This window comes from Xiphophorus hellerii, chromosome 12 (assembly GCF_003331165.1).
Source record: "Xiphophorus hellerii strain 12219 chromosome 12, Xiphophorus_hellerii-4.1, whole genome shotgun sequence".
Classification (NCBI taxonomy): Eukaryota; Metazoa; Chordata; class Actinopteri; order Cyprinodontiformes; family Poeciliidae; genus Xiphophorus; species Xiphophorus hellerii.
The window spans coordinates 1,846,368-1,873,993 of NC_045683.1; the positions used below are offsets into that span (position 1 = coordinate 1,846,368).

A 27,626-nucleotide genomic window follows, 5' to 3' on the forward strand; every position below is an offset into this window, starting at 1 on the left:
GTGTGTGTGTGTGTGTGTGTGTGTGTGCCACGCGCCGCCAAGGCATAAACAGAAGTCCTCTTTGTCCTAATAAATAGTGCTGACAGTATTTAGATGAAACTAAAGGACTTTATGGTTTAATAAGAACAAACATCTGTCTGAAGGAACATTGTCTGCTTCAGACTAACTTAGCTAACTTATTGTGCTGTAAATGTAATCTGTTATAATAATAAAACTACTCAATCAGCAGGATACTAAACATAACTAGAGCTGAAAGCAGCTGGAGCTGCTGCATGGACAGCAGCTGAGACTGGACCTGCTGGAGAGGCCAGCATCCAACCAGACATCCAACCAGACATCCAACCAGACATCCAACAAACCAAACAAACATCCAACAGAATCCAACAGTTTGCAGGTGGTGACGAGGGGAAATAAACTTAAAAACAAAACGAGTCGCATTAACACCTAAATTAACTAGTGACAGTGTAATGGGGTCCTCAACGCAGATATTTGTAAAAAAAAATTAGGTGTCTGTGTCGTTTCCTGATCAAAACGCAACAAACATAAATAAACAGATTAGAAAATGCCTCTTTCTCTATGATCTCTTCAAAACAATAATAATTCTTTGTATGTGAAGGAATATTCAAGAATATATTGAAATATCACCAAAATATACCACATTTCAAGAGGAGACTGTGCTAAACTGTAAGAATTTGTACCCAGCATTGTTAGAGTACTGACGATTATTTTACATCTTCTCGGTCTGATATTGACTGACATGTTCTGCAAAGATGTCAATAAATGTAAACAGTTCTGATATCATGAAAACTAATTTCTTGCTCATTTAATGGAAGCCACATTATTTCGTTTGCACCTTAACTGGGCTGCAGACACAAAGCTTTGCAATTTAGTAATTTCACAATATCCTTACAGTTAAAAGTTTGCCTGGCAAACCTGTTAAACGTTGTTACCTCCAAAACGTTGGCAACAAGTGAATTTTATTATTTTTAGACAATAAAATAAACTGATCCAATAAGTAAATCAGACAACATCTCTAACTGAACTCGTACCAGCGGTCGCTGAGCTCCAAGACCGCCGTTTTATCTACTAAACTATATCGGCCGACGGAAGTCCAATGATCCAACCTGTCATTGATTCTGATCTAACGGACACATCGCGCTTTAACAGGCAAACCTGGATTAACTGGTGACACTTTAACAATCTCAGTTTGAGTGAAGATTTTAACCCATTTCTGATGTAAAAGTATATAAGACAATTGTTTTTTCAGAATGTCTCTTATAGTTGAGCATTAGGGTCACTTGATGAAAAGAATAAAGATGTTTAGTTAAATTACGAGAAAAATATCAACAATAAAGACGAAATGACGCTTTCACATAGATCTGCGGTTGCCATGTCTTCTGTAAGTGAACTAGGAACTCAACTCTATAATTATAAATAAATTATAGCATGTTACAAAAACAGTGCTTAAAATGATTTTGCTATAGTTATCTAATTGAAATATCATACAATATGAGGGAGATGTGAAAAACAACATAGCCAGTCGATCTTTTTAAACATTTTATTTATGGCTCTTCAACACTTATGTTGGCTTTCAGGGTTAATCTTTGTTTGAGATCTGTTTATGGCATCTTTCGATCGTCCTTTGACGGGTTTCAACCTCTGAAGCATCACAGAAATCAGGACAAGTTCTGCGTAATTTATCTGTTTGGTGATTTTGCAGATTAATGCAAAAAAAAAAAGTTGGGGGAGGGGGGGGGCAACATACCATGTTAGACCAATAAAAGTGTTTCTAATTAGTTATTCCCGAGATCTTAATGGATGTCTCAGGGATTCGGATAGTATTTTTGCAAAAATGTGTAGTTTTTTAAGCTTATCGCATTGTTTACTTCCTGGTTCGGTAAAGGGGTCCTAAAAAGCCACGCCCACAGAAACATCTGCGTCTTCCAGATGCCACCACCAGTTAATTTAGCCACCAGTTAATCTATAACACCTGCAGCAGGACCAGCATAGCTGATCATTACAGAATCCGGAAAATGTGAGACCGTCAGAAAAAGACATTTAAGCTGAAGCAGAACATGACGGCGACCCAAAACATACCGGTAAGTCTTTCTGAGCTGAATGTTATCCTGTTAGCCGCCTGCTAGCATGTAGCATTAGCTGTAAACAACATGACCGAACTCACCTCTGATGTTGGGCTTGAAGTCGCAGTCGCAGCTGTCTGAGAAGCTGCAGTAAAGCTTCTGGAAGACGCCGCAGGCCGACCTGGAGCTGAGCAGCAGCAGCAGCAGCAGCGCCGGCAGGACGGCCAGCATTTTGGTTCCTCATGGTTTTGGTTGTATTTGTTTAGTTTTTTTGCTACAACTCAGCCCATCAATAAAATCTACACACTAAACCTTGTAGAGATTTTTCTTTGTTTTTCGGTTTTTTATTTTGATCATTTTAATAGAAATATTAAGAGTTTTGTGTGACTTAATCAGCAAACATTCCTGCAAACTTTCTCCCAATTGACCAAGAAACTGGGATTAATAACATCTCAACACATCGCAAGATGTTTCATGTTTTGTCAGAGAGTAACATGAAAAATAATTAAAAGAATAAATGGAAATATCCTTGATTGTTTGCACCCCATGAACAAAAACATCACCACATAAATAAAACAATAAGAAAGTTAATATTCTGACTCCAAACCTTTGTTTAAAAGTAAAAGCAGCCATAACTTCTGCCTGTAGCAATGATTTATTTGTTAAATTTATATCTAAAAAATGTAAACACTAAATAAATCCTTGTTACAAATCGTATTATTGTATTGTACAAAAATAAAAGACAGAATGTGATAGAAAATGTATTTTTGAACAGCAGATGGCGCTATTTTCAAACTAGTGAAATGTTTATTTTTTGAATTCCTGCAAAAGCAAACAAGACAAAGATTTTCATCTTTTTGTAAACTGGCAGCAGCATTTTAGAGCAACACACTAAAAATAACCCAGTGATCTTCGGAGTAAGTTTATTAAAACCTTTAACATCCATAATAAAGTTGGAGAAAAAATAACACAGGAAACTGTTTTAATAAAGTCAATTTTCAGAGAGGAAAATGTTATTTATTCACAGTTATAACACTATACAGATAAATATTAACTGTAGGATTAAATAAGTTCTCTGAACATTTGAATTATTGCTGTCAGAAGTTGTTCCCTCAAACTGATTCTACTTCAATCGACTCACCATTTATTAATAAAATTAATAGTGAAGATGGAGAGACATTGTTTGGTCCAATATGTAATGAAGGTCCAGCCTTCAGGCAGACAAAAGCATTTCTACACTGCAGACAAAGGTTCAGCATTAGCTTCCTGTAGCCCCAACAGAACCGGGAACTGGACCTCCTTTATTCTGCAGTTCTACACATTTCACACAAACATTGTGTTTACAGGCTGCTGCACAGTCTGAAGTCCTGGACTCTTATTATCTGGTACCGGTGGATGATAAAAGGATAAAAGAACAGTTTCACCTCACAAATGACAGGATTAAGTGTCTTAGTTGGAGTTTTTCAACGTTAAACCCCAAATATATGTTAGAAAACACACAAAAAACAAAACTTATATCACATTTCCTTTCAATAAAAATGTAAATTTAAAGATAATTTGTGCTATAAACCTTAATAAACTTTTATCATGCATTCATTCTCCTTCCTTCATGTTTACGTCAGTGAGGCTCAGATAAAAATGCTTCCATGCAGCAACTGTATAATCTGTCACATTTAAAGTGTATTTAACCCCCAAAACAAGTTTTTTTTTTGCTGATAAACTCTCTAAATAAATTCTTAAGGTTTCTATGTAAAGTTTCTCTGCGGACTTAAAGATGTTTCTGGATAAATTTGTTCAGTTCTGCAATGTTTGCAGAGCTAAACTGGCACAGCGCTGCCCCCTCTGGATGAACTGTGGTCACTGCAGTTTAATTTTCTGATTGGTTACAACGATGAATTTTGGTTTAACATTTATATTTTTGATTTAATTCATTCATTTTGATTTTTCAGATTTATGCAATAAATTACAAAGATATATCAATACAACAAAAATAATACAAAAAAAATCCATTTTGGTTACTGAAGTAACATAAAACTGATATAAGTAGTTAAAAACAAAAAAGATATTAAAAACAGCATTAAAAAAATAATGTTTCTACAATAAATTGTACCGTTAACTTCTTGTTTTCTTCTTGGACTTTTTAAAGCAGTCACCTCAGATGATTTCTGTAAGTTTCTGAAATGTTTTTGTTGCTGGAACTAGCCAATCAAATTTGCTCTTTAGAAATGCCCACATCGAAACCCTCTTGAAGTTTTCTACAGTTGTCAGGGAGCGTGTTTATGATTTCACAGAGGGTTAGTTACACTTTAAAGTGATTTGAACGGATGTCAGAGAATCCACCAGCTGATCAGTTAAACGTCTCTGGGATCAGTGCCGTCTGATCGGCGGTTCCAGCCGGTTGGACAAGGCGGTCAGCACCTGGTCGAACTTGGAGTATCTGAGGACCTGGTTCTCCTCGGCTCCCCTGCTCCCCCACAGCAGCCTCATCTGGAAGTCGGTGAGGAAGATCTCCCTGACCTCGGCCTGCTCCTGGAAACCTGGAACGTCACAGTTCACCATCAGCTCACGTCGGTTACAACCGTCTGGTTTCACTTTGACACTTTGAGATGCTGCTGCCACTGACGGTAACTCAGGGTCTCTATATTTTATGCTAAAAAGAATTCAGAATTTTTTTTGTCTTTTGTTATGCTTGAGCAGACATGGAAAATACAAAAACAATAAAGAAAAGAATATGCAGGAATACTGATTTTGCCCCGACTACACTATTATATTATAAATGGATATTTTTTTGTTCTGATTTTGAAGAAAATATGCATCTAAAGGTTCATTCCCATCGGCCAGGTTTAGTCCGCTTTAATCCACCTCTAGTTTGTTTGCCTTGAAAGTCCAGTTTGTTTTTGGAGGTGTGAATGCGTAATAGAATAAAACAATCAAATTCTGGTCCACCTACAAAACTCGGTTGGGATTCGGTTGAAGTAAATTCTGGTTCAGTTAAAATGCATCTGTGAACATCAAGCGCTAAAATATGACATTACTCCATTTTTGTTTGCATTTTGTGAAGAAGGAAGTTGTGCTCTGTGTCCTTGTCAGTGGTCCTTGGTGCAGCGCCCCCACAGGCCAGGAGGGGAACAGGCAGGTTGCTCAAAGGGTTTGGTTGGTTTGACTCAGAGCAGTGAGAAAGAACCACAGCAGCTGGAAATGGAACAAACTTTGGTCCTCAGTTGCATCAAGTCCATCAGATTATCAGGTGTGAAAATAGCCTAAATTGCTTTTGGGATTCCCATTAAATCCTGTAATACTTATTCCATGCCAGCAGGTGGCAGTGAGGTCCACATTACATACATCAACAGAAGGAGACAATGAGCATGGCTAAAGCAGAGCTAGGCTGAAGGTTTGCTTAGGCTGCTGCCTCTGTGACCCGACCCGACCCGAGCCAATGGAGGTAGCAGGACCAGAACTCTGCAGGTTCTTACCCTTTAATTTGCTCTTAGCGTTGGAGTGATAGATCCCGCCCAGCTGAGCGATAGTTCTCGCCGCCGTCAGGTGGAGCATGACCACCTCCACGCCGACCTCCGCCGTCTCCCACGGCTCCGTCCCCTCGCCCACCGCAGAGCTCTTCTCCAGCAGGGTGAGGAGGGGCAGGACGTGGGGGAAGGTGGTGCTGGACAACGGACAGCTTTCTGCAGGACAGACACAGCCAGAGCGTCAATGGCTAATTCTAACTTTACTTCACAGAGTAAAAGTAAGAAAAGAAAAAAAAAAAAAAATATATATATATATATATATACACGTTTTACCTCGTCCATCATTCAGGCTCCTCAGAAACGGCCGCAGCGTTTTCTCGTAGAGAATGGCGCCCTCTGTGTGTCGCTGCCGTAACGTCGTCCAAGTCTGCTCTAGACGAGACACCTGAGGAACGAAGGAACGTCAAAAACCACACAAACAGAAAAAGATGGTTATGTAACTTGATGCTCAATTTTGAGTTTTTGTGGAAATCCAATTTTTTTTGCATGGTTGTTCATCCTAAAATTAATTGCGACTGAAATCAGACTTCTGTGTGAAAAAATGGCTGCCGCTGTCTAAGGATACATTTTAAAGTTATTTGGAGCCGACAGCATCGAAACCAGATGAAGGAAGCTGATAAAAAGGAAACCCAGCGAACAGCAACGGGTCGTTGACTGCAGCTGCTGTAGAGAAGTCCGATTGGATGTGGAGTCGGACCAGGAGTGCTGGGATTGGGATGTGATGCGTTCACTGACAGACTGCATTCATAATCTCATTATTCTAATTTTCAGCCGTTGCTTACATCCAGTTTTATTGCCTGGCTTATTCTGGTGCAGAATTATGACACATGCCTCGTGGCAATGATGTAAAAGTCGGGTAAAATGCGACATGACGGTTCAGACCGCAGACGCTTTGAAAACACCAGATATGACTCAGTTACAAATAATGGAAGCAGCACAAATCAAATTTTCTTGCATGAAAAAAAAAATCAGCTGCTGAGTGAATTTGGCCTCAGACAGGAAAAAAAGCAGCAGTTTGATGGATTCATGGTGGAAAATTGATCACCTTCTGCTCTCCTCTCTTCCTGCTGCTTTAACAACAAAGATGCTGTGTTTAGTTTTAAAATGTATCTTCATTTTTAGGCAAGAAAGAGTCAAATTAAGGATCACATGTGGCACATTTACACTATTGTCTGGCTTTCCAAACTAAAGCTCCAACTTTGACATAAATAACAGCAGCTAGTTTAATTATAACAGCAATCTTTGTACCTTTACAGCCAGAGATAACCAGGTCAGAGTTCAGCTCATTGTGTTTTATTCTCTGTGTGTAAGAGGTAAACACTCCACAGCTCCGTCCATCCCAACTGTCCATCAGTAAAGGTTAGCAAACCGCAGCATTAATGCTGATCCGGCCCGTTCCTCTCACCTGCGGCAGCTCCAGCGCTCTCATGACGGCGGCGAAGCCGAACATGTCGCCTGTGGTGGTCTTCAGCTCGGCTGCGATCTGGATGACTTTGTGCAGCAGGGCGGCCCGCTCCTCCGTCGTTCCCGTGCATCCCAACACGTTGACGGCCAACATGGTGGCCATGGTCTGAAACCTGCAGCAACACCCGACACCTGATCAGAACTGGGAAGTAACTGAAACGGTTATGCAAAGGAAAATCTTTATTCCTCTGGATTCTTCATAATTCTCAAATATGGAAAAATATTCACAAAGTATAAGAAGTTTTAGGATTTAGAAGGTTTTTAAGTTTTTTAAACCCACAATGACAATGTTGATCAAAATGGACGACTGGATGGATGGTTGGTTGTTTGTTTGTTTGTTTGTTTGGTTTGTTGGATGTCTGGTTGGACGTTTGTTTATTTGATTTGTTGGATGTTTGGTTGGATGTTTGTTTGATTTGTTGGATTCTGGTAGGATTCTGGTTATATGTCTGGTTGGATGTCTGGTTGGATTCTGTTGTATGTCTGGTTGTATGTCTGGTTGTATGTCTGGTTGGATACTGTTGGATGTCTGGTTGTATGTCTGGTTGGACTCTTGTTGGATGTCTGGTTGGATGACTGGTTGGATGTCTGGTAGGATTCTGTTTGTATGTCTGGTTGGTTTGTTGTATGTCTGGTTGGATGTCTGGTTGGTTTGTTGTATGTCTGGTTGGACTCTGGTTGGATGTCTGGTTGTATGTCTGGTTGTATGTCTGGTTGGATACTGTTGGATGTCTGGTTGTATGTCTGGTTGGACTCTTGTTGGATGTCTGGTTGGATGACTGGTTGGATGTCTGGTTGTATGCCTGGTTGTATGTCTGGTTGGACTCTGGTTGGACTCTGGTTGTATGTCTGGTTGGACTCTGGTTGGATGTCTGGTTGGATGTCTGGTTGGATGCTCGCCTCTCCAGCAGGTCCAGTCTCAGCTGCTGTCCATGCGGCAGCGTCAGCAGCTCCATCCCTGAACTCACTCCCATCTTTCTTTTCATCTCTGGACTCACCTCCAAAATTCTCGCCACCTAGAAACCAAAAACATGTCGGATCGCAGAAAAGCATAAAAATATTAGAAACGTAACATAGTAAAGAATATAACTGAGACGTGTTCATAATTAAGCCCTTCACACAGTTTATTTTGCCTTTAGTTACTAGTATAAATGACCAGGCAAAAAGAATCTGATTTCAGCAGAAAACTGGAATTGACCAACAAGCCGTGCTGTGAGAAGGCAGCCCATGTAAAACTGAAACATCGTTGTTATTTCATGGCCGTTGGGTAGCATGGCGTCAGCGTTACCGTGCAGTCAGTCCTGGTGATGTGTCTGGCCGCCGTCCTGGGGTCGACCTCGGCCAGCAGCTCCTTCACCCTGCGCAGGATGCCCACCTCCAGGGGCTTGTTCTCCTGGGGCATCAGCGCTGAGTGGTACCTGCCAGGTCTGAAACAGGAAGCCGTCTCCACTACCGGAGAGAAGTACACCTCCCCATCCTCCGAACACAGAGAGTCGGCAGTGGGCGGGGCTTCCTCGGCCTGCAGCCGCTCCACGTAGCTCTGAGGCTGCAGCTCCCAGGAGCCGTCTCTGTCGCAGGAGGCCGAGTCCTGCGGCGGGTCAGAGCGGGGAACGTGGAGCCGCTGTCCCAGCAGGGTGGAGTCTGATGGGGTTGATAGGGATGGAGACGATGTGACACCGGGGGCCCGGCTACCACTGAGGCTCCTGGATGGAGAGCCTGGAGGGAGGAGAGTAAAACAATACAACTTTTAAGGTATTGTGCTTTCATGTTCATAGGTCTATGGCCTATACAAAACATGATCATTAGATTTTTTTTGCACAAAATAAATCATGGTCTGTCTTTAACTAATGAAAATTATTCATATTTTAAAACCCATATACAGACAAATTAAACATGACTGCGTATCATGGCATGCTAAAGCCACAGCTGGATTGACTGGAGGTGGCTTGGAGCCTTTAATAACTGCTTTCAGCTCTAGTTATGTTTAGTATCCTGCTGATTGAGTAGTTTTATTATTATAACAGATTACATTTACAGCACAATAAGTTAGCTAAGTTAGTCTGAAGCAGACAATGTTCCTTCAGACAGATGTTTGTTCTTATTAAACCATAAAGTCCTTTAGTTTCATCTAAATACTGTCAGCACTATTTATTAGGACAAAGAGGACTTCTGTTAATGCCTTGGCGGCGCGTGGCACACACACACACACACACACACACACACACACACACACACACACACCCACACACACACACACACACACACACACACACACACACCGTCTCATTCATTATTGATTATTGTAGCCACACCTTTGCTCACCATTAAGAGTCACTGCTGATCAGATTTTTTTCTCCACTGTTACGTTAACACATATCTTCAACAGGCCCAGACAAGCATCTTCACACAGAGCTTCACCTGAATTTATGCTTCCACCGTCTTTTATTCGCTGCACTGAGTGTCTGTGAGGTTGTGCTGCGTCTTTAATCCCACACAAGTAAAAAGTTTTTTATGAATCCTGCAAATATGTAATCCCTCTAGAAACGAAACATGTTTGTGCTAAAGTTTAGATTTAATCATCTAAGTTCAGCCACCAGAAATTGTTTTAATATGAGTAAAAGCTGGAGTTAAAATTTTTACTGTTTGACGTCTCCAATGAGACTCAATGAGTAGAAAAACGTAAGAGAAGAAACAAAAGAAGAAGACATCTGTAACGCCAGTTCTCAAGTGCTGATAGTTATGTTTCTATTAACTATATAATTGCACAATTTGACGTTTCAAAAATAAATTTACTTAATTCAAACATGTCAATTTTGAAAAAACTCCCATTTTATAATAAAAGGTTTTGGTGCTAGAATGAGCTGCTTTTGTGTTTTTTTTTTTACATCAGGGGAATATTAACAAAACATTTATGATGGAAACACAAAAACTGCAACTTTCCTGCTCCAACACCTGCATGAAAAGTCTTTATTATGTCTTACTTTCATGTCAGCAGCTCTCCGTTTGATTCATGTGCTTTGGAGCAGGGATGCGTTCAAAAGCTGCAGGACAGTAGCACTCTGGAGTTGCTGATCCCTGTTTTATGGTGTTTTCCAGTAACTTTGTGCCGCCTGAACCCTCACCCACAGGGCGATGGTTCATTACTACATTTAATTCAGCAGAGCACTCCCTGCTCTGCTGAAGAGCACCTCTGCTTGTGTATGAGGTTGTGTAAACCTTTCACACGCTGAACTTCAGCCCCGTTAGACATCCACCAACCTCCTCCGCCTGTCGGAGCTGGCAGTCATTCCAGCCTTCGCTCTGAGGGAGACTGGAAGCACAGACAGCGAGTTCAGGTTGGTTCATCAAACATCTGCTGGCTGCTTCGCTCCCGGTGAGTTTTTCCATGAAAGTGAGAGAAATCCCTGAAAGATGATGCTTCAGTGCAGATGCTTTGTGTTTTCTTGTGATTCTTTGTAAATAAGCTCAGAGTAGATGTGGTCTCACTCAGTCAGATCGGTGATTTCCAGATGTTTTCTGCATGAAACAGCAAGATTGAGCATGAAGTGTTGCGTAAGCTCATTGTAAAGAACATTTCAGTTAGAAAATGTTTCTGCACAGATTCCTGAGTGAAATCAGGTTCTGGTTTGCAGAATGTTCAGCCATATGATCCTGTTGTTTACTTCATGCTGTGAAGCTTCCTAAACCTTAATCTCTGCATGATTTATACAATATTTTGTTTTTATGATTTTCCATGAAAAAAATTCAAGTCGCTTATGAAAATTGAAACAATCCTAACCCATTCTGACGCAAAAACAAGCAGCTGTGCTTCCGAATAATACAACCTAAACCTTTCAAACTTTGTCCTTTTTAACACAAAAGGTGACTTTGTAATCCTTTCCATGGGTTTATTTCTCGGGTTTAATTATCGGGCAACACCTGCACACAAACACAGAGCTGAGAAACCTGAGAGAAACTTCTGTAACTAAATAACTGTAAACCCCCTGAGACCTTGAGGAATTTCACCATTGTTGCTGTGTACTCAGGAAACTATTACTGCACATGATCTGGGAGTTATGTAAAGCTTGGAAAATGGCCACAGCCTTCTGAAAACCTTCAACAACAACAAAAAAGCTTTGCAGTCAGTTTTTATGTTCTCTGAATCGTTGGTTCTGGGCATGCTTTCTCAAAATATTTGTTCTGGTGAAGAGGTTGTTAAACTGCACGTTCAAAGGTCCAAATCAGGACAAAACATATGAAACTAGAAATGAGCAAACAATCTTTGATGAACATAAACAGAACATTGTGTTCATCCAATTGTTAAATTGTTGGTATTGAATATTGATCACATATTTTATCTAAATACAGATTGTTACATGTTTGCTAACTTACACAGCAGCTCTTTAATGAAACAAGCAAAAATATAATATCTACTTATTGCGTAATTTAAAGTTGCAGTTTATAAAAATTGTTTTTTTTCCATATTTGAAACTGTCACCATGATTAAACAGATTGTTATGAGACAGATAATCTGTGAAAAGATTAATCTCCTCCACCTCTTCTTTATGCTACAGTCTGAAGAAATGCACCAAACACAACAAATCAGAGCCAGGAGGCGGGGCTTAGCGCTGTCAATCAACTTCATGTGCTTGCTAATAAATGTGCTAATGGCGGATTAACAACTTACTGTCACAGGAAAACCGTTTCTCCACCATCACTGGTGACCATGATAACCAGGCTTAGCATTCCTGGCAGACTCTGCTGACAGGGAGAAGCTGTATCGTAGCAAAGAGCAAGAGGGCAGGGAGTGGCGTGCACGCCGGCATGATTGACAGCGCTAAGACTAGACTCCCGGCTCTGATTGGTTGTTTCTAGTTGGAACTGGGAAAAGGCAAGGCAGCACCACTTTGTCACAGATTTCTGTCTCATACTATACTGTCTTGACATAGTGACAGTTTCAACAAATATGTGATTTTTCTTTCCTATAAAAGTTATCTCCTTCAGCTTTAAGCAATAAATTATATTTTTCTTTCCTGTATCTCAGTGTCTTGTGGTGTTAAAGCTGTTTTAACACCTGATAGTCTGATAGACTCTGTTTGATTAGGGTCCAAAGTTGCAACATTCGTTCCATTTTCAGCTGCTGTGATTTTGTTTCTCACTGCTCTGAGTCAAACCAACCAAACCCTTTGAACAACCTGCTCCCCTCCTCGCCTGTGGGGGCGCTGCACCACAAACCAGTGAAGGAAACGACATAAAAACCACTGAGTGCAACTTCCTGCTTCACATAATGGAAACACTAGTGGAGTGGCGTCAGACTTTAGCGGTTGGAGGATTTATCTTTTTTTTTCTTTTTGTGGTAAAAGAACACAAGGCGTTTCCCCAGCTAATGCGAGACTCGCGTTTGTTTTGGCTGTATTTACCCAGAATGCCTAGTGCTTTAGTCCACTTCCTGCTCTTGGCGTAGGCTCCGGTCCGCTTGGCGTTCATGTATGTATTCAAACCAAGCCAGAGTTCACTTCAAACAAACCAAGACGGAGGTTTGTAGACGGACCAGAGTTTGATTTTTTGGTCCACATCAGAGTTTGATTACGCATTCACACCTTCCCAAACGAACCGGACTTTCTAGACAAATGGACTGGAGTTGGATTAAAGTGGACCCAACATTGACGGTGGGAAAGAACCCTAACATTACACGTGATGCCAAGTTGAATTTCTAGCTCCTAATCACTTCTATATTTCTGCTTTAAATAATAATTATTAATTAACTAATGTATTGCAAGAATCTCAAATTGTTCTTATACTTTTGCTTTAAATTGGTTAAATGACCATAATCAAGGGAAACACACCACAGCACTTTGTCAGTTTTAAAGTTCTGTGCAATGTAAGAGGGAACCTTGTTAACTAACATTTAATGCAATGCAACTCACTGGAGAAAAAACTATTACAGAAATCAGAATAAAAGTCATTCTTTAAGCTAAGCTAATTATTTTTGACAAAGTTATGTTGAAGGCTCCATTAGTAAAGTTAATCAACCTTTAGTCAGATTAGCTGTCATACAGCAATAAGCTAGGTCAAAGTAGCATTAGCAAGATTTAACTCCTGTTTTGACTAAAACATTAATTATTATTATATGCGTGAAAATTATACAAATTTCATGCAACCACTAAAGTCAAGTTTAGACAACACTGTTGTAACCATGTAGTGCAAAATCATTAACTCACTAGATGTAAGTTTTAATAAAACTTAAGCCTGATTTATAAATGTTTTATGGATAATTTGTCACTGCATTCCCCAAACAGCAGTAAAATCCCTACATTATTTTAAAGATGTTACTGTAGCAGGGGTCTCAAACTCCAGGCCCGAGGGCCGCAGTCCTGCAACTTTTAGATGTGCCTCTGGTGCACCACACCTGAATAGATTAATTAGGTCATTAGCAAGGCTTTGGACAACTGATCTACACAAGAAGGAGGCAATTAAGCCATTTCATTCTAGTGTTTTGTACCTGTGGTACATTTAAACCTACAGGACTGCGGCCCTCGAGGCCTGGAGTTTGAGACCCCTGCTGTAAAGGGTCCAACAAACTTGAGGCAGACTCAAAGCAAACATCCACCAAACATATTCATGCAAAGGTCAGTTTTAACGTGGGTTGGGCAATAAGTCGATTAATCAGATGTTCTATTTTGGAATATTTAATTTTTGGAAAATCTGGATTTCTTGGGTTTCCAGAGATGTTATTCCACCCAAGAACTACAATCTTGTTTGACAAGTGTGTTTTAGAGCTTATGCTTATTTCAACTCTGAACTCAAGTCGACTCACAGAAGGAATTCCTCTTGTCTTTAATGTCAGATGGACAATTCAGGGAGAGTCATGAGGCTATTGCACCTTCCCCACTTTCTTATATCCCCACAACAGGGTCAATACTGACTGATAGAAAAACATTTACGTATAGGGTCAGGAACATCATTATTTATATCTTAACATGTATCCATATTTGGTTTATGATAGAACCAAACTACAAACCCTTTGTCCATCGTCACTTTGGCAAAGATGTACATTACATGGAGCTGTTTCAATCAGCCGACATCTGGCTGATGAGAAACGACTTCACCTTTGAGTTTCCACGACCAACAATGCCAAACGTCATCTACATGTCAGGATTCCAGTGCAAACCCTCCAAACCTCTCCCCAAACAACTGGAGGAGTTTGTACAGAGTTCTGGAGAACATGGTGTCATTGTGATGACATTGGGGACATTGGTAAATGCTGAAACCAAATTTAAGCAACACAGACCTCTGGAGTATATATGGTACCAAAAGACTCACCAGAAACTCTGGTTAGTTATGGATGTAGGAAGACTGCTTGTTACTGCATACGTCCATTAGCTTAATGTGGAGAACACTGTCTCTTGTGTTTTAATCATTACTTTTATCATAAGTCCTTTGTTAGGAGGGTCCTATCTAATGTCTCTGTGTCTCCCATCAGAAACTATTTCTGAGATGTACCTACTGACCCTGCTGACCTTGGCAGTGTTGCCATTCGTGGTAAATGGAGGGAAAGTTTTGGTCTTCCCTTTGGATGGAAGTCACTGGGTCAACATGAACATCATCGTAGAAGAGCTTCACGCCAGAGGCCATGAGGTCACCGTTTTGCGACCATCAGATGCCTGGTACATCAAGCCAGACTCCCCTCACTATAAATCCATTACCATTAACACTTCTGGAGGTTTTGAGAAAGAAAGCTTTCAGCTATATGTAACAAGAACTCTAAACATGAGGCGCCAAGGTGCTTCCTTCTGGACTCGGATATCTCTAGAGTATGATGTCATGATAATGTTTTACGAGATGCATAAGCAAGGACTTCAGATGGTTGAAGATGTTTTTGAAAATAACCAACTTATGCAGAGTCTCCGTGATGCCAAATATGACCTGGTTCTAACTGACCCTGCAAGTGGTGCAGGTGTTCTTCTGGGTCACCGTTTGGGTCTCCCTCTTGTTTTTAACGTCAGATGGACAATTCAGGGTGAAGGGCATTACGCAATTGCACCTTCCCCACTGTCTTATATCCCAGTACCTTGGTCAGAACTATCTGATAGAATGACATTCATCCAAAGGGTCCAAAATGTATTCTATTATTTCTTCTCACGCCTCCAAATTTGGTACATCACAGATCCAAACTACAAACCCTTTGTCCATCGTCACTTTGGCAAAGATGTACATTACATGGAGCTGTTTCAATCAGCCGACATCTGGCTGATGAGAAATGACTTCACCTTTGAGTTTCCACGACCAACAATGCCAAACGTCATCTACATGTCAGGATTCCAGTGCAAACCCTCCAAACCTCTCCCCAAACAACTGGAGGAGTTTGTACAGAGTTCTGGAGAACATGGTGTCATTGTGATGACATTGGGGACATTGGTAGAAAAACTCCCTGAGGACATGGCTGAGGACATTGCTGCTGCTTTTGCTGAGCTTCCCCAGAAGGTGATCTGGAGGCACAAAGGAAAGAAACCATCCACCCTTGGCAACAATACCCTAATCTTGGACTGGTTACCCCAAAATGACCTCCTTGGCCATCCCAAAACCAAAGTGTTTGTGGCTCATGGAGGCACCAATGGATTGCAAGAGGCCATCTATCATGGCGTTCCCTTGGTTGGCTTGCCCCTCATGTTTGATCAGCCAGACAACTTCTTCAAGATGGCATCAAGAGGGGTGGCCAAAGTCCTGGACATTGCAGAACTAAATAAAGATGTCTTCTTGGAGGCTCTGAAGGAGGTTCTCTATGAGCCTTCATACAGAGAGAAGGTGAAGGAGCTGTCCAGCCTCCACAGGGATCAGCCCATGAAACCTCTGGATCGAGCCATGTTCTGGATCGAGTTTGTCATGAGGCATAAAGGAGCGGCCCATCTGAGGACTGAGTCCTACAAGATGTCCATGATCCAGTACCACTCTGTTGATGTTTTGGCATTTCTGTTGGCAATTATTCTGCTGCTCTTAACTGTTTTTATTTCTGTAGTCAAATTTCTCTGGAAGAGAGTGTTTTATAGCAGTAAAGCTAAAAAAGAATAATGAAAATGTTTTCAAACTGAAGCAAATGTATTTCATACAGTGCAGTTGGTTACCATGCATGTTAGATTTCAGTGTCTTGAAGTACAAAATTTCCAGTAATATATTAATCAACTTACTAATGAAATTAAGAAACGTCAAAAAATTATACCATGTATTTCCTCAGTCTTTTTGTCACTTGCCATCTTGTTAAGTACATCTAAAACTGTATATAATTGAAAAAATTTGATGAGCTCCATGTTTTTGAATAGGGAAAATTTTTATTTCTGAATGTTGTTGAAGGTGTTTTGCCTGTTTATGATTATTCTAAACCACTGATTTAAATATGTGAAAATGAGAAATGATTTTTCACTGTAAGTCAATTAAACAAATGGATAAACATTCTGATATGTTTATCCATATAAACATATGAATAAACTGTTGCTGTTGCATTAAATTTACATTTCTATTGTAGAAAACACAGTGTCGACTGACCACTTAAACGCGTGAATTTCCAGAATATCTGAAAGCCATAAAATCTAAAATCTTTTCTAAACACACGGCTGCCAATTTGCTAAAATATACATAAAAACAAAAAACTCTCATTTGTTCATTCCTATGTTAATGCAAGTTGTCTCCAAAAACTTTATTATATGGTTACTGAGTTCTACAGATCAACATCAATTCAAAATATGACTTGTAGACATAAACATGAAATGCTCCTTTAAAAGCTGAAGTGCCCCAGTAGTCATCATTGCCTCATAAATGTCAAACTAAAATCTCTAAAATCTTAATATCTCACACGTAATTGTTGATATTATTGACTTTGGTTCCCATCTGCCAATTAACAAAAACAAACAGTTGCAAACAGTTACTGTGGACAGTTGTACCTATAGATTAGTTGCCAACTCTTGTTAGCGTGGAAGTAAATGAATCCATGTTCCAGGAACCAGAATAAATTGCTCTGACCTCATTGTTTTTATAGGTACGGATTTTGTTCCTCACCTCAAATTAGGACTGCCCATAATTAAAAAAATGACAGTATCCAACATCAAAATGTTTTAAGTCCAAACATTTGCATGCTGATTGGTTTATCTAACATCAGTGCTTGATTAGTAGGGTCAGGTCTAACATCTCTGTATCTCCCATCGGGATCTCTTTCAGAGATGTACCGACTGACCCTGCTGACCCTGGCAGTCTTGCTCTGCTCGTCATCCCTGGTAAATGGAGGAAAAGTCTTGGTGTTTCCAGTTGATGGAAGCCACTGGGTCAACATGAACATCATCATTGAACAGCTTCACGCCAGAGGCCATGAAGTCACAGTACTGCGACCTTTTGACTCTTGGCACATCAAACCGGACTCCCTTCACTACAAGGCCATTACTGTAAATTCCTCATCTGGTTTTAGTGAACAAAGCTTTGGGTTATTTGTGAACAGAACACTGGAGTTACGACGAGAGGGACCTTCATTTAGGACTCACATTTCTATAGTTTGCAACCTACTGTCACAGTCATACCTCATGCATGAGCAGGTTCTTCAAATGACAGAGGTGATTTTTGAAGATAAAGTACTAATGCAAAGCCTCCGTGATGCAAAATTTGATCTGGTTCTTACAGATCCTGCATTTGGAGGGGGTGTTTTTTTGGGTCACCATTTGGGTCTTCCTCTTGTCTTTAATGTCAGGTGGACTATTCAGGTTGAGGGGCATTTTACAATTGCACCCTCTCCACTCTCATACATCCCTGTACCAGGATCAGAGTTGACCGACAGGATGACATTCATTCAAAGGGTCAATAACTTCCTCATTTATATTGTGACATGTATCCAATTTTGGTACGTTGTGGAACCACTCTACCCAGAATTTGTACATCGTCACTTTGGCAAAGACGTAGATTACATAGAGCTGTTTCAATCAGCCGACATCTGGCTGATGAGAAACGACTTCACCTTTGAGTTTCCACGACCAACAATGCCAAACATCATCTACATGTCAGGATTCCAGTGCAAACCCTCCAAACCTCTCCCCAAACAACTGGAGGAGTTTGTACAGAGTTCTGGAGAACATGGTGTCATTGTGATGACATTGGGGACATTGGTAGAAAAACTCCCTGAGGACATCACTGAAGGGATTGCTGCTGCTTTTGCTGAGCTTCCCCAGAAGGTGATCTGGAGGCACAAAGGAAAGAAACCATCCACCCTTGGCAACAATACCCTAATCTTGGACTGGTTACCCCAAAATGACCTCCTTGGCCATCCCAAAACCAAAGTGTTTGTGGCTCATGGAGGCACCAATGGATTGCAAGAGGCCATCTATCATGGCGTTCCCTTGGTTGGCTTGCCCCTCATGTTTGATCAGCCAGACAACTTCTTCAAGATGGCATCAAGAGGGGTGGCCAAAGTCCTGGACTATGGAACTGTAAATAAAGATGTCTTCTTGGAGGCTCTGAAGGAGGTTCTCTATGAGCCTTCATACAGAGAGAAGATGAAGGAGCTGTCCAGCCTCCACAGGGATCAGCCCATGAAACCTCTGGATCGAGCCATGTTCTGGATCGAGTTTGTCATGAGGCATAAAGGAGCGGCCCATCTGAGGACTGAGTCCTACAAGATGTCCATGATCCAGTACCACTCTGTTGATGTTTTGGCATTTCTGTTGGCAATTATTCTGCTGCTCTTAACTATTTTTATTTCTGTAGTGAAGTGTTTATGGAGGAGAGTAATCAACAGAGTCAAGGCCAAAAAGGAATAATTAATCTGACCTTACACATTCATACTTGTTGCTTATCTTATCCAACTGACTGCCTTGTGTTTTAAAAAACTTTAATAGAGCTATCAAGTTAAATGCACGTCTAATGTCCATCATTAAACTGCTTTTTTCTAGAAATGTCATTATCCTCTATTGTTTATGGTTATTTACCTCACTTTGCAGAATTGTTTAGTTGTTTGGTCAAGTTTGGTGAAATGGATCTTTTTGTATGAAACATGTTTATGTTTTCATCTTAAAACTTAGTATTTGTGAGTATGATATTGTTGCATTCTCTTTTATAAACCAATGTGTAACATGTAAATCAGTTGAAATTGTTGATATAATTTCAGTAACTAAACTAAGCTGGAGCACTCTTTTATAAACTGTTGCACATTCAGATTCTCTGAAGTATGTTAACAGTTCTCTGTAACTCCTTTTTATCTTTTACCTTTAAACTGAACTCAAATCTTTGGGATTTTATTGTCTCATGTTCAAAAATGTGTGTAAATACTTGTATCATCAAAAATAAAGGTACAAAACAAAAATTGCATGATGGCTGAAGAAAGGGATATAATCCTTGTTTCATACATGTTAACATTTTAGTTTGATAACAAGCTTTAGTCAGCATTACTCTTCAGTGTATCAAAGCAAAATGCAATAAAAACCTCTATTAAGATGCAGAGGTGAGTCATCTAGCAAAAGATTTTATTGAAGTAAAAGCAATGGAGTAAACGTAATTCAACACTACACGCCTCTAATTAGATGGGTTTTTTATTTTTATATTGCTTCTAATCCCCAAAAAGTCACATGCAGTATAACAAACCTCAATGAATACTTATTTCCAGTTCCAACAACAACTCGTTCTTCTAGGTTTTTTCTGTTTGTGTCACATTTATATTTACTCAGATTATTTCTATTAGTTAGATCAGAGATATTTACAATACCTTCAAATGACGATTTCATTTCTAAAGGAGAAAAAACCAATCTAAACCAACCTGACCATGTGTAAAAATGTAATTGACCCTGATCCTAATTGGTTTTTCCACTCTTGTACTCTGGAGCCCTAAAATCTCCAGAGAACCTGATAGACTCAGTTCAAGTGGGGCCCAAAATTGCAACATGTGTTACATTTAAGCTGCAGTGGTTCACGTTCACTTTGCACCTTGTCAAACAAACCAGACCCTTTGAGCTACCTGTTCACCCTCTCAACAGGAGGGGAGCTCCACCAAAAAACACTGAAGGAAATAACATGAAAACCTCTGAAGGAAACACTGAGCACATCTTTCTTCTTCACAAAATGTGAACAAAAATGGAGTGGTGTCAGATTTTAGCAGGTGTAGGATTTTTCTTTTGTCTATGGTAAAAGACTATGAGCCATTTCTCTGGTTAGCACTAGCCTCATGTGTATATTTTGGTTGTATTTACCCAGAATGCCCTGTGCTATAGTCTACTTCCTGCTTTTGGAGCAGGCTCCGGTCCACTTCTTGTTCACATATGCATTCAAAGTGCACCAGAGTTCACTTAAACCGAACCAAGACCAAGGTTTGTAGACGAGCCAGAATTCACTTTTTAGGTACGCATCAGAGTTCAATTATGAATTCACACTTCCACAAGTGAACCAAACTTTCTAGGCAAACAAAGCTGGATTAAAGTGAACTAAACAAAGCTGGTGTGAACATACCCTGTACCCTTAGAAATAACTTTGTAACCATTTCCAGACTGATAGATGTCAATGACCATTTTCTCATCTACTCTTGAATTTCTTCTGCTCTTGGCACAATGTGATGTTATTTGAACTCTCTTTGCCCACCTCATGTCAGACATGTTCTATTGAAGCGTTTCCAAGATTCTGCAAAAATAGCAGTAATCAGGTGAAGCTAAAATAAACAATCAATTTAGTCACAATTAATTCATTATTTGGCAATAAGGGAAATTCAATTTTTCCACACAGGCAGGTTGGTTTGAGTAGCTTTTTCCATAATAAATATAATTATAAATGGTATTTGATGATCACAAACATTTAACAGAAGAAATCGTTGAGGTGGTAAATACTTTTTCATAGCACCACATAGGGTTAAGAATTCTGCAACATGCAAGCTACTTTCATAATCAAAAGAGTACAAATCATTCCAGCATCAAGTAAAAATAGTACATTATGTGAAGTTTGGAAAGCATTTAAAGGAACTTACACACCTCAGAAAACAATGAAACTAGCTGTAGTTTAAATTACATGACACCATCTTTGCAGTTTGGATGTTTTGTGTTAGTTGCAAAAGGGTTAAAATTCATGGGAGCAAATAAAAAGAATCACATTATTTAGACTACAGCTGTAGACTCTAATCCATTACAAGTCATTCATATCTCAGAAGGTTGCTTATACTTACAAAGCCGATATTAGACAACTCAGTTCCTCATTCACAAGTGTCCTCATGTTGATGGAAGTCCTTTGTTATGACGGTCAATGCTAACACCTCTGTATCTCCCATCGGGATCTCTTTCAGAGATGTACCAACTGACCCTGTTGACCCTGGCAGTGTTGCTCTGCTCGTCATCCCCGGTAAATGGAGGGAAAGTCTTGGTGTTCCCAGTGGACGGAAGCCACTGGATCAACATGAACGTCATCATCGAAGAGCTTCACGCCAGAGGCCATAAAGTCACAGTGCTGCGACCTTCAGACACCTGGTACATCAAGCCTGACTCCCCTCACTACAAGGCCATTACCATAAATTTGTCAGCTGGATTCGACAGGCAGAACTTTGGGTCATATGTCATGAAAACAATAAACATGAGGCGTCATGGTTCTTCAGTTTGGTCTCGCATTTCCCTGGAATACGATCTATTGCAAACCTTTTATCAAATGGGTAAGCAAGTGCTTCAAATGGTGGAAGGTATTTTTGAGGATAAAGCACTAATGCAGAGCCTCCGTGATGCCAAATATGATTTGGTTCTTACTGATCCAGCAATTGGTGGAGGAGTTCTTCTGGGTCACCGTTTAGGTCTTCCGCTTGTCTTTAATGTCAGATGGACGATTCAGGGAGAGGGGCATCAAGCTATTACACCTTCCCCTCTCTCCTACATCCCTGTACCAGGATCAGAGGTGACTGATAAGATGACCTTTATGCAGAGGGTCAAGAACTTCCTCTACTACATCTTTACATGTTTCCAAATTTGGTACGTTGTGGAACCAAGCTACAAACCTTTTGTCCATCGTCACTTTGGCAGTGACATATATTACATGGAGCTGTTTCAATCAGCCGACATCTGGCTGATGAGAAACGACTTCACCTTTGAGTTTCCACGACCAACAATGCCAAACATCATCTACATGTCAGGATTCCAGTGCAAACCCTCCAAACCTCTCCCCAAACAACTGGAGGAGTTTGTACAGAGTTCTGGAGAACATGGTGTCATTGTGATGACATTGGGGACATTGGTAGAAAAACTCCCTGAGGACATGGCTGAGGACATTGCTGCTGCTTTTGCTGAGCTTCCCCAGAAGGTGATCTGGAGGCACAAAGGAAAGAAACCATCCACCCTTGGCAACAATACCCTAATCTTGGACTGGTTACCCCAAAATGACCTGCTTGGCCATCCCAAAACCAAAGTGTTTGTGGCTCATGGAGGCACCAATGGATTGCAAGAGGCCATCTATCATGGCGTTCCCTTGGTTGGCTTGCCCCTCATGTTTGATCAACAAGACAACTTCTTCAGGATGGCATCCAAAGGAATTGCCAAAGTCCTGGACATTGCAGAACTAAATAAAGATGTCTTCTTGGAGGCTCTGAAGGAGGTTCTCTATGAGCCTTCATACAGAGAGAAGATGAAGGAGCTGTCCAGCCTCCACAGGGATCAGCCCATGAAACCTCTGGATCGAGCCATGTTCTGGATCGAGTTTGTCATGAGGCATAAAGGAGCGGCCCATCTGAGGACTGAGTCCTACAAGATGTCCATGATCCAGTACCACTCTGTTGATGTTTTGGCATTTCTGTTGGCAATTATTCTGCTGCTCTTAACTGTTTTTATTTCTGTAGTGAAGTGTTTATGGAGGAGAGTATTTCATCAAAGCAAAGCCAAAAAGGAATAATTATCATGACCATAAACATCTTTACATGCACTTCAAGCATATTACAACAAAAAGATTGTAATACATGAAAACAAATAGGATTGTGTAACTGAATGGGCTGACCTAAATTTGTTTAATCATTATTTTAGGACAACTAGAGTATAGGTTAGAAATCTATCTACCTTTCTTCAGTCACAGAAAGGAATGATGGTAAAAACACAGATTTCTGTTGATGATACTTTTCTCTAAAGTCTACATATAAAAGTTCTGTTTCTGTGTTTATAATATTTATAATTTATATTCTAATTTCTATTTCTGAGAAGCGTGAAGCTCTTCATCAGATCTCATTTTGATATATAAATTTGTATAACTAAGTAAACCATGGTAATTTTGCATAACAGGAATAATCAAAGGTTTCATTGGAAGATGGTGTTGTAATTATAATTTATTGGTTCAATAGGGGAAAAAATGCCTAAAGTTTGCAGCATTGATAATTAAGTGACAGGTTTAGGTTAATTATTAATGTTTTTGAATAAATTTTGTTATTCTATAGAAACTGCATGATGAAATGAGCCTGAAATGTTTTTTATTCTCAGCAGTAACAAAATGCTCCTGTTAATGTATAAATTAATGAAGTATGAGTTTGATTTAATAAAGTTTAAAAGAAAAAATTAATCATAACATTTGTCATTAAAGCAAACATCTTGCTTTATAAATATTAAACCTCACCGGGGCAATCGCTTTTATGGCATATGGCAACAAATATATTTATTGATATTTGAACAAACTGCTTGACAGCAGCAGAAGAGCTCAGCTTTAAACACCAAACCAAGTATTACAATCTGGATTAAACTGCTTCACTAGTGACACCTGCAGGCAACAGAGCAAACAACACTTTAGTGATCAATTTTCTGAATTATCAGTGTTCTTTGTAATCTTCGTGACATATCCAGGTTTATTATTAAGTCACTAAATAAATAAAGTAGCTATTTTAAACCAGGCTTAGAGTTACAGACTTAACATTAGTGAATTAAATTAGTGGTGTCCAAGTCCAGTTATGGAGAGAATAAATTTACTTCTTATAGTTTTAATTTTAATCAGTAACAAGTGTAAATAACAGTTCAAAGAATAATAAAAGAAAGAGAAAACTATCAAAATATGACAATTTTTTTAATCTTTTTGTTGTTGGAAAAAACCTCCCTTTCCTTTTTCAGAGGGAACATGTAATAAATACGACATCAGAGGATACAAAAAACAAAAAGAAAATGTTGGAACTCACTGTGACTGTGAGGAGAATGTGCAGCAGGATTCAGCGCCCGGCTGTCCTGTTTCCAGTCAGACCCAGTACCGGGCTGAACGGAGGATGGGCTGTGAGGAGACAGGATGACGGGGATCAAACAGCAGGAAACAGGGAAAAGAAAACAGTTTGTGTTTCTTATGGTTCTTAATTTTCCTTATTAATCAAAGTGAGATGAAATGAACCTAAAACAAATAATGGCTCTGCTCATACATCAGACATGACCATGCACCCTGACTCATTAAGAGGACAGCTCTGATCACAATCATTCATGAGCCTGCTAACTAAATATTTAGCCTCAAACTAAGCATTTACGTAAGCTAAATATCATCTGAAACTAAATATCTAGTTACCAAATTAAATAATAAGCTTGCTAACAAAATATTTAGCTTCAAACAATATTTAATTAGCCAAGTACGTATTTAATTTGAAGTTAAACATTTAAGTAACGAGTTAAATCTTTTCTTTGTAAGCTAAATATTTAGCTTGCTATTTCAATTAAATTTAGATTTAAACAATGCCATTTTAAAATAAATTAATCAAATGAATTCCCATTTGTTTTCTCTCATGCCAGGCTAAATAAAACAAATTACTGCAGTAAATGTTTGCCAGTGTAACTTTACAAATGGTACTCCATACGTTTTATGGAGCATTAAAATCAGACCTTAATCATCAGATCTTAATACATCCAACTTGTCACACATCAGTGCAGCTCAGACTTATCTGAGATACACATTTCTGTATTCTTGATTAACTTATTGTTACCTACAGGCCAGATTTTGAGCTCCAGCTTTTCACTTCTACAGGTTTTGTAATTTCTCACTTCAAGCCTCTTCCATGGAAGTCACATAAATCTGCATAAATGCAGAAACAGAACCGAAACTCAAAGAATAAAACAGAGTGGCCCTCCACCTGATCGGACAGACCCGCTCCTCTCCCTTCAGGTCTCTCTGGTTGGACGATGCGCTGAAGGCCGTTTCCAGGAAGCTGAGCGGCAGCGTCCTGTTCACCGGCCGGTTAATCTGAGCTCTGCTCCACAGCGTCAGAGCCGCCTGGCTGCCCACGTAGTAGTGAACGAGGGCCGGGACTGAGTCAAAGGCCTCTTTTTCCAGGCTGTACTGGGCCCGGCTGTACGACTCCCCGGACTGGACCTCCATCTTCCTGATGGGGAAGTGAAGGGCTTCCTGTTCCCAGCGGCAGGTGAGGACGAAGCCGCCCTGACTGGACTGGGAGTCTCTGAGGAGGAAATCACCTTTGTTCACCACCAAGCTCTCCGACACCTGCAGAGAGATTTAATCCGTCCAAAGCAGAGAATCGGTGGAGGTTTCTAATGTTTCGTCTCATCAGATATAAAATTATAACAAGCCTTGCTAAAGTAAAGTACTTTCTGAGGTGGTTTTTCTGCTCACTCTTGGAAGATCATTCTTTAATTCTCCTGTTTGCTAAGCAGGTGTTACAGCATATTCTGTGACCACCACATATACTGACCAAAGGAGGCGCAGTTGTGTTTTAACACTAAGCTACGTCAAAAATGTAAGGTTTGCAGGGGAGAAAACAAACGCAGAGGAAAACTAAAGAAAAAGTTTTCCTTTTTCTTGTGATGTTCTTTGTTTGTCTAAAGAAAAAGACAAACAAAGAAGAAAAAGACAAACAAAGAAGAAAAAGACAAACAAAGAACATCACATAATATTATGACTGTTATGGAAATACAGACGGTCACACAATATGACTGTTCTTATCAGATATTGTGACCACACTGTGCAACTCTACTCAAGTATTTAATATTTTTATATAAGTTACAGTGTGATAACATATATAATTTTTTTTCACTTTTTCTATAAGTGGTACATAAAAACAAAGGCTGTACAAATACATAAAAGTTTTTGACGCACAATAGTATTAAGAAGCAACAGCGCCCCCGATGGTCACAGTGTATGGTGGTAACAGAACATGGTGTATCACCGTAAACATGTTCTTCTATTCATTGTTGGAAAAATTTCCTTTTGAACTGAGCAGAGCTCTCCCTGAAGTCACTGAACAGCCCTCCATCATGGAGCAAATTAAATTATATAGGAGGACTTTGAGTAAAAAACGAAGATGTTTCCTTTACAATTAAAATAAAGATTCCATTTCCTATGTCAAAAACAGCAAATCAGATTTATTATTATTATTATTATTATAAGACCATTTTAAGGCTTACAGAGAGTTTTGACTCTTAACTTTGATTTAGATATGGACAGTTCCATAATAGGCACCAAAGATGTTTGCTAACAAATATAGAGCCATGTGAAATTATCTGAACCCTTTTTCAGTTTCAACATGTATGTTTATAGGGCACCAAAAACTAAACACCTCTGCAGGTCTAGTAACTGTTATGCATGGTGGTGGAGATGTGATGATTTGGGTCAAAAGAAAATCCTTTAAAAGGATGAAGCAAAAGTGGAGATGTTTTCCAACAATGGACAGCAGCAAGTGTGGAGAAAACCAAACCAAAAATATATCAGGATGAAAATCCCAAATACAAATCTACAACAGAATGGCTGAAGAAAAAAGAAGTTGTTGACATGACCTAGTTAAAGTCCTAACGTGAATATAGTCAAAACAAAATGTGGGGGGATCTTAAGAGATTTGAGCAAGGGGAAATTTCCGATGTGATAGAGATAAAGTCAGAGAGTAAATGACTGTAAAGAGTTACGATGTTAAAGGTGATCTATAAAATTGCCTACATGTTGGTTTAGTTTAGTAGAAATTGTGTTTTCCTGTCTCTGGAAGATTATAAGAACCACATTTTTTGTGATGTGGGTGTTTTTATTTATTTTCAATAACTTTTCACAACAAAAACAGGAAGAAAGTATTTCCCTTCTTTAAAAACAAACATCTACACTGCAAAAACACAACATTTTACCAAATAATTTTGGTGGAGTTCCAAGTACATATATCTTTGGATACTTGAAATACGACAAAACTAGCTTATAAGTAATTTTTCAGCAAGAAATAGGAGCTTGTTTTAAGTCAATAATTCCTTAATTTTGATGAAAAGTAAAATAATCTGCCAGTAGAACTAGTGCTTTTAATAAATATGAATTACTGACTTAAAATAAGCTCTTATTTCTCACTGCAAAGTTGTAAGTTAGTCTTATTTCATATAGCTTGTCTTATTTCAAGTGCACTAAGATTCTTCCATTAGAAACTAGTTCTTTAGCTCTCATTTTAAAGATAAAACATTCTCTATGTAACGGTTAAATGTAAATATTTTCATGCAGTCAGAACAAACCTCCCAGGGTATTGGGCCGTGGTACCAGGCGTGGCTCTTCAGGTAGGTGCCGCTCAGCCTCAGTTCCTCCTCCAGCTGCTTCCTCAGTTTTTCCGATGGCGGCTCCAACCAGAACTTCTCCTTGGAGAACTTGAAAGGCATCACAGTTGCAGAAT

The 27,626-nt window shown here is 39.6% G+C and overlaps 4 protein-coding genes and 1 long non-coding RNA gene across 11 annotated transcripts in view; 4 read left to right on the top strand and 1 right to left on the bottom strand.

Annotated features, from left to right (window-relative positions):
* Positions 1-19,307, top strand: part of LOC116730086 (UDP-glucuronosyltransferase 2B4-like) — a 30,347-nt gene extending 11,040 nt beyond the window's left edge. The window contains exons 1-2 of one of the 2 annotated variants that reach the window (XM_032579084.1): positions 10,325-10,442; positions 17,258-19,307. In XM_032579084.1, coding sequence (XP_032434975.1) covers positions 17,260-18,840 — 1,581 coding nt within the window. In that variant the 5' untranslated portion in view covers positions 10,325-10,442; positions 17,258-17,259 and the 3' untranslated portion in view covers positions 18,841-19,307. Of the gene's footprint in view, positions 1-10,324; positions 10,443-17,257 lie in introns of those variants that run through there. The other variant, XM_032579085.1, reaches the window with a different exon arrangement.
* Positions 1-23,461, top strand: part of LOC116730085 (UDP-glucuronosyltransferase 2B31-like) — a 34,502-nt gene extending 11,041 nt beyond the window's left edge. The window contains exons 1-2 of one of the 3 annotated variants that reach the window (XM_032579082.1): positions 10,336-10,442; positions 21,339-23,461. In XM_032579082.1, the coding sequence (XP_032434973.1) occupies positions 21,341-22,921 (1,581 nt within the window). In that variant the 5' untranslated portion in view covers positions 10,336-10,442; positions 21,339-21,340 and the 3' untranslated portion in view covers positions 22,922-23,461. Of the gene's footprint in view, positions 1-10,335; positions 10,443-14,601; positions 14,716-21,338 lie in introns of those variants that run through there. The other 2 variants (XM_032579081.1, XM_032579083.1) reach the window with 2 other exon arrangements.
* LOC116730093 (uncharacterized) lies at positions 1,825-27,477 on the top strand. Its single transcript, XR_004341258.1, has 4 exons — positions 1,825-2,099; positions 2,209-2,808; positions 27,385-27,390; positions 27,465-27,477. It is a non-coding gene; the product is annotated as an uncharacterized LOC116730093 (long non-coding RNA).
* Positions 3,062-27,626, bottom strand: part of LOC116730083 (SH2 domain-containing protein 3C-like) — a 38,502-nt gene continuing 13,937 nt past the window's right edge. For both annotated transcript variants that reach the window (XM_032579077.1, XM_032579078.1), the window contains 9 exons: positions 27,472-27,600; positions 25,110-25,477; positions 24,180-24,268; positions 8,358-8,785; positions 7,970-8,085; positions 7,011-7,182; positions 5,879-5,990; positions 5,555-5,761; positions 3,062-4,618 (listed from right to left, as the gene is read on the bottom strand). In XM_032579077.1, coding sequence (XP_032434968.1) covers positions 4,449-4,618; positions 5,555-5,761; positions 5,879-5,990; positions 7,011-7,182; positions 7,970-8,085; positions 8,358-8,785; positions 24,180-24,268; positions 25,110-25,477; positions 27,472-27,600 — 1,791 coding nt within the window. In that variant the 3' untranslated portion in view covers positions 3,062-4,448. The remainder of the gene's footprint in view (positions 4,619-5,554; positions 5,762-5,878; positions 5,991-7,010; positions 7,183-7,969; positions 8,086-8,357; positions 8,786-24,179; positions 24,269-25,109; positions 25,478-27,471; positions 27,601-27,626) is intronic.
* On the top strand, positions 10,338-17,066 carry LOC116730084 (UDP-glucuronosyltransferase 2A2-like). 3 transcript variants are annotated; one of them, XR_004341253.1, is made up of 3 exons: positions 14,308-14,382; positions 14,532-16,307; positions 16,366-17,066. XR_004341253.1 is itself a non-coding variant. In XM_032579080.1 (2 exons), the coding sequence occupies exon 2, from the start codon at positions 14,546-14,548 to the stop codon at positions 16,115-16,117; it is 1,572 nt and encodes a 523-aa protein (XP_032434971.1). In that variant the 5' UTR covers positions 10,338-10,442; positions 14,532-14,545; the 3' UTR covers positions 16,118-16,572. The 3 variants fall into 3 exon arrangements, 2 of the variants coding, with proteins under 2 accessions (XP_032434971.1, XP_032434970.1); XM_032579080.1 differs by lacking the exon at positions 14,308-14,382 and adding an exon at positions 10,338-10,442 and having other exon boundaries at positions 14,532-16,572; XM_032579079.1 differs by having other exon boundaries at positions 14,532-17,066.

What these genes read in the sequence shown, in the direction of transcription:
- LOC116730084 (XM_032579079.1), top strand. Translation starts at nt 14,310, where the DNA reads ATGCTGAAACCAAATTTAAGCAACACAGACCTCTGGAGTATATATGGT. An exon ending in AAGACTCACCAGAAACTCTG is followed by an intron (nt 14,383 to 14,531) that starts GTTAGTTATGGA and finishes GTCTCCCATCAG; the next exon opens with AAACTATTTCTGAGATGTAC.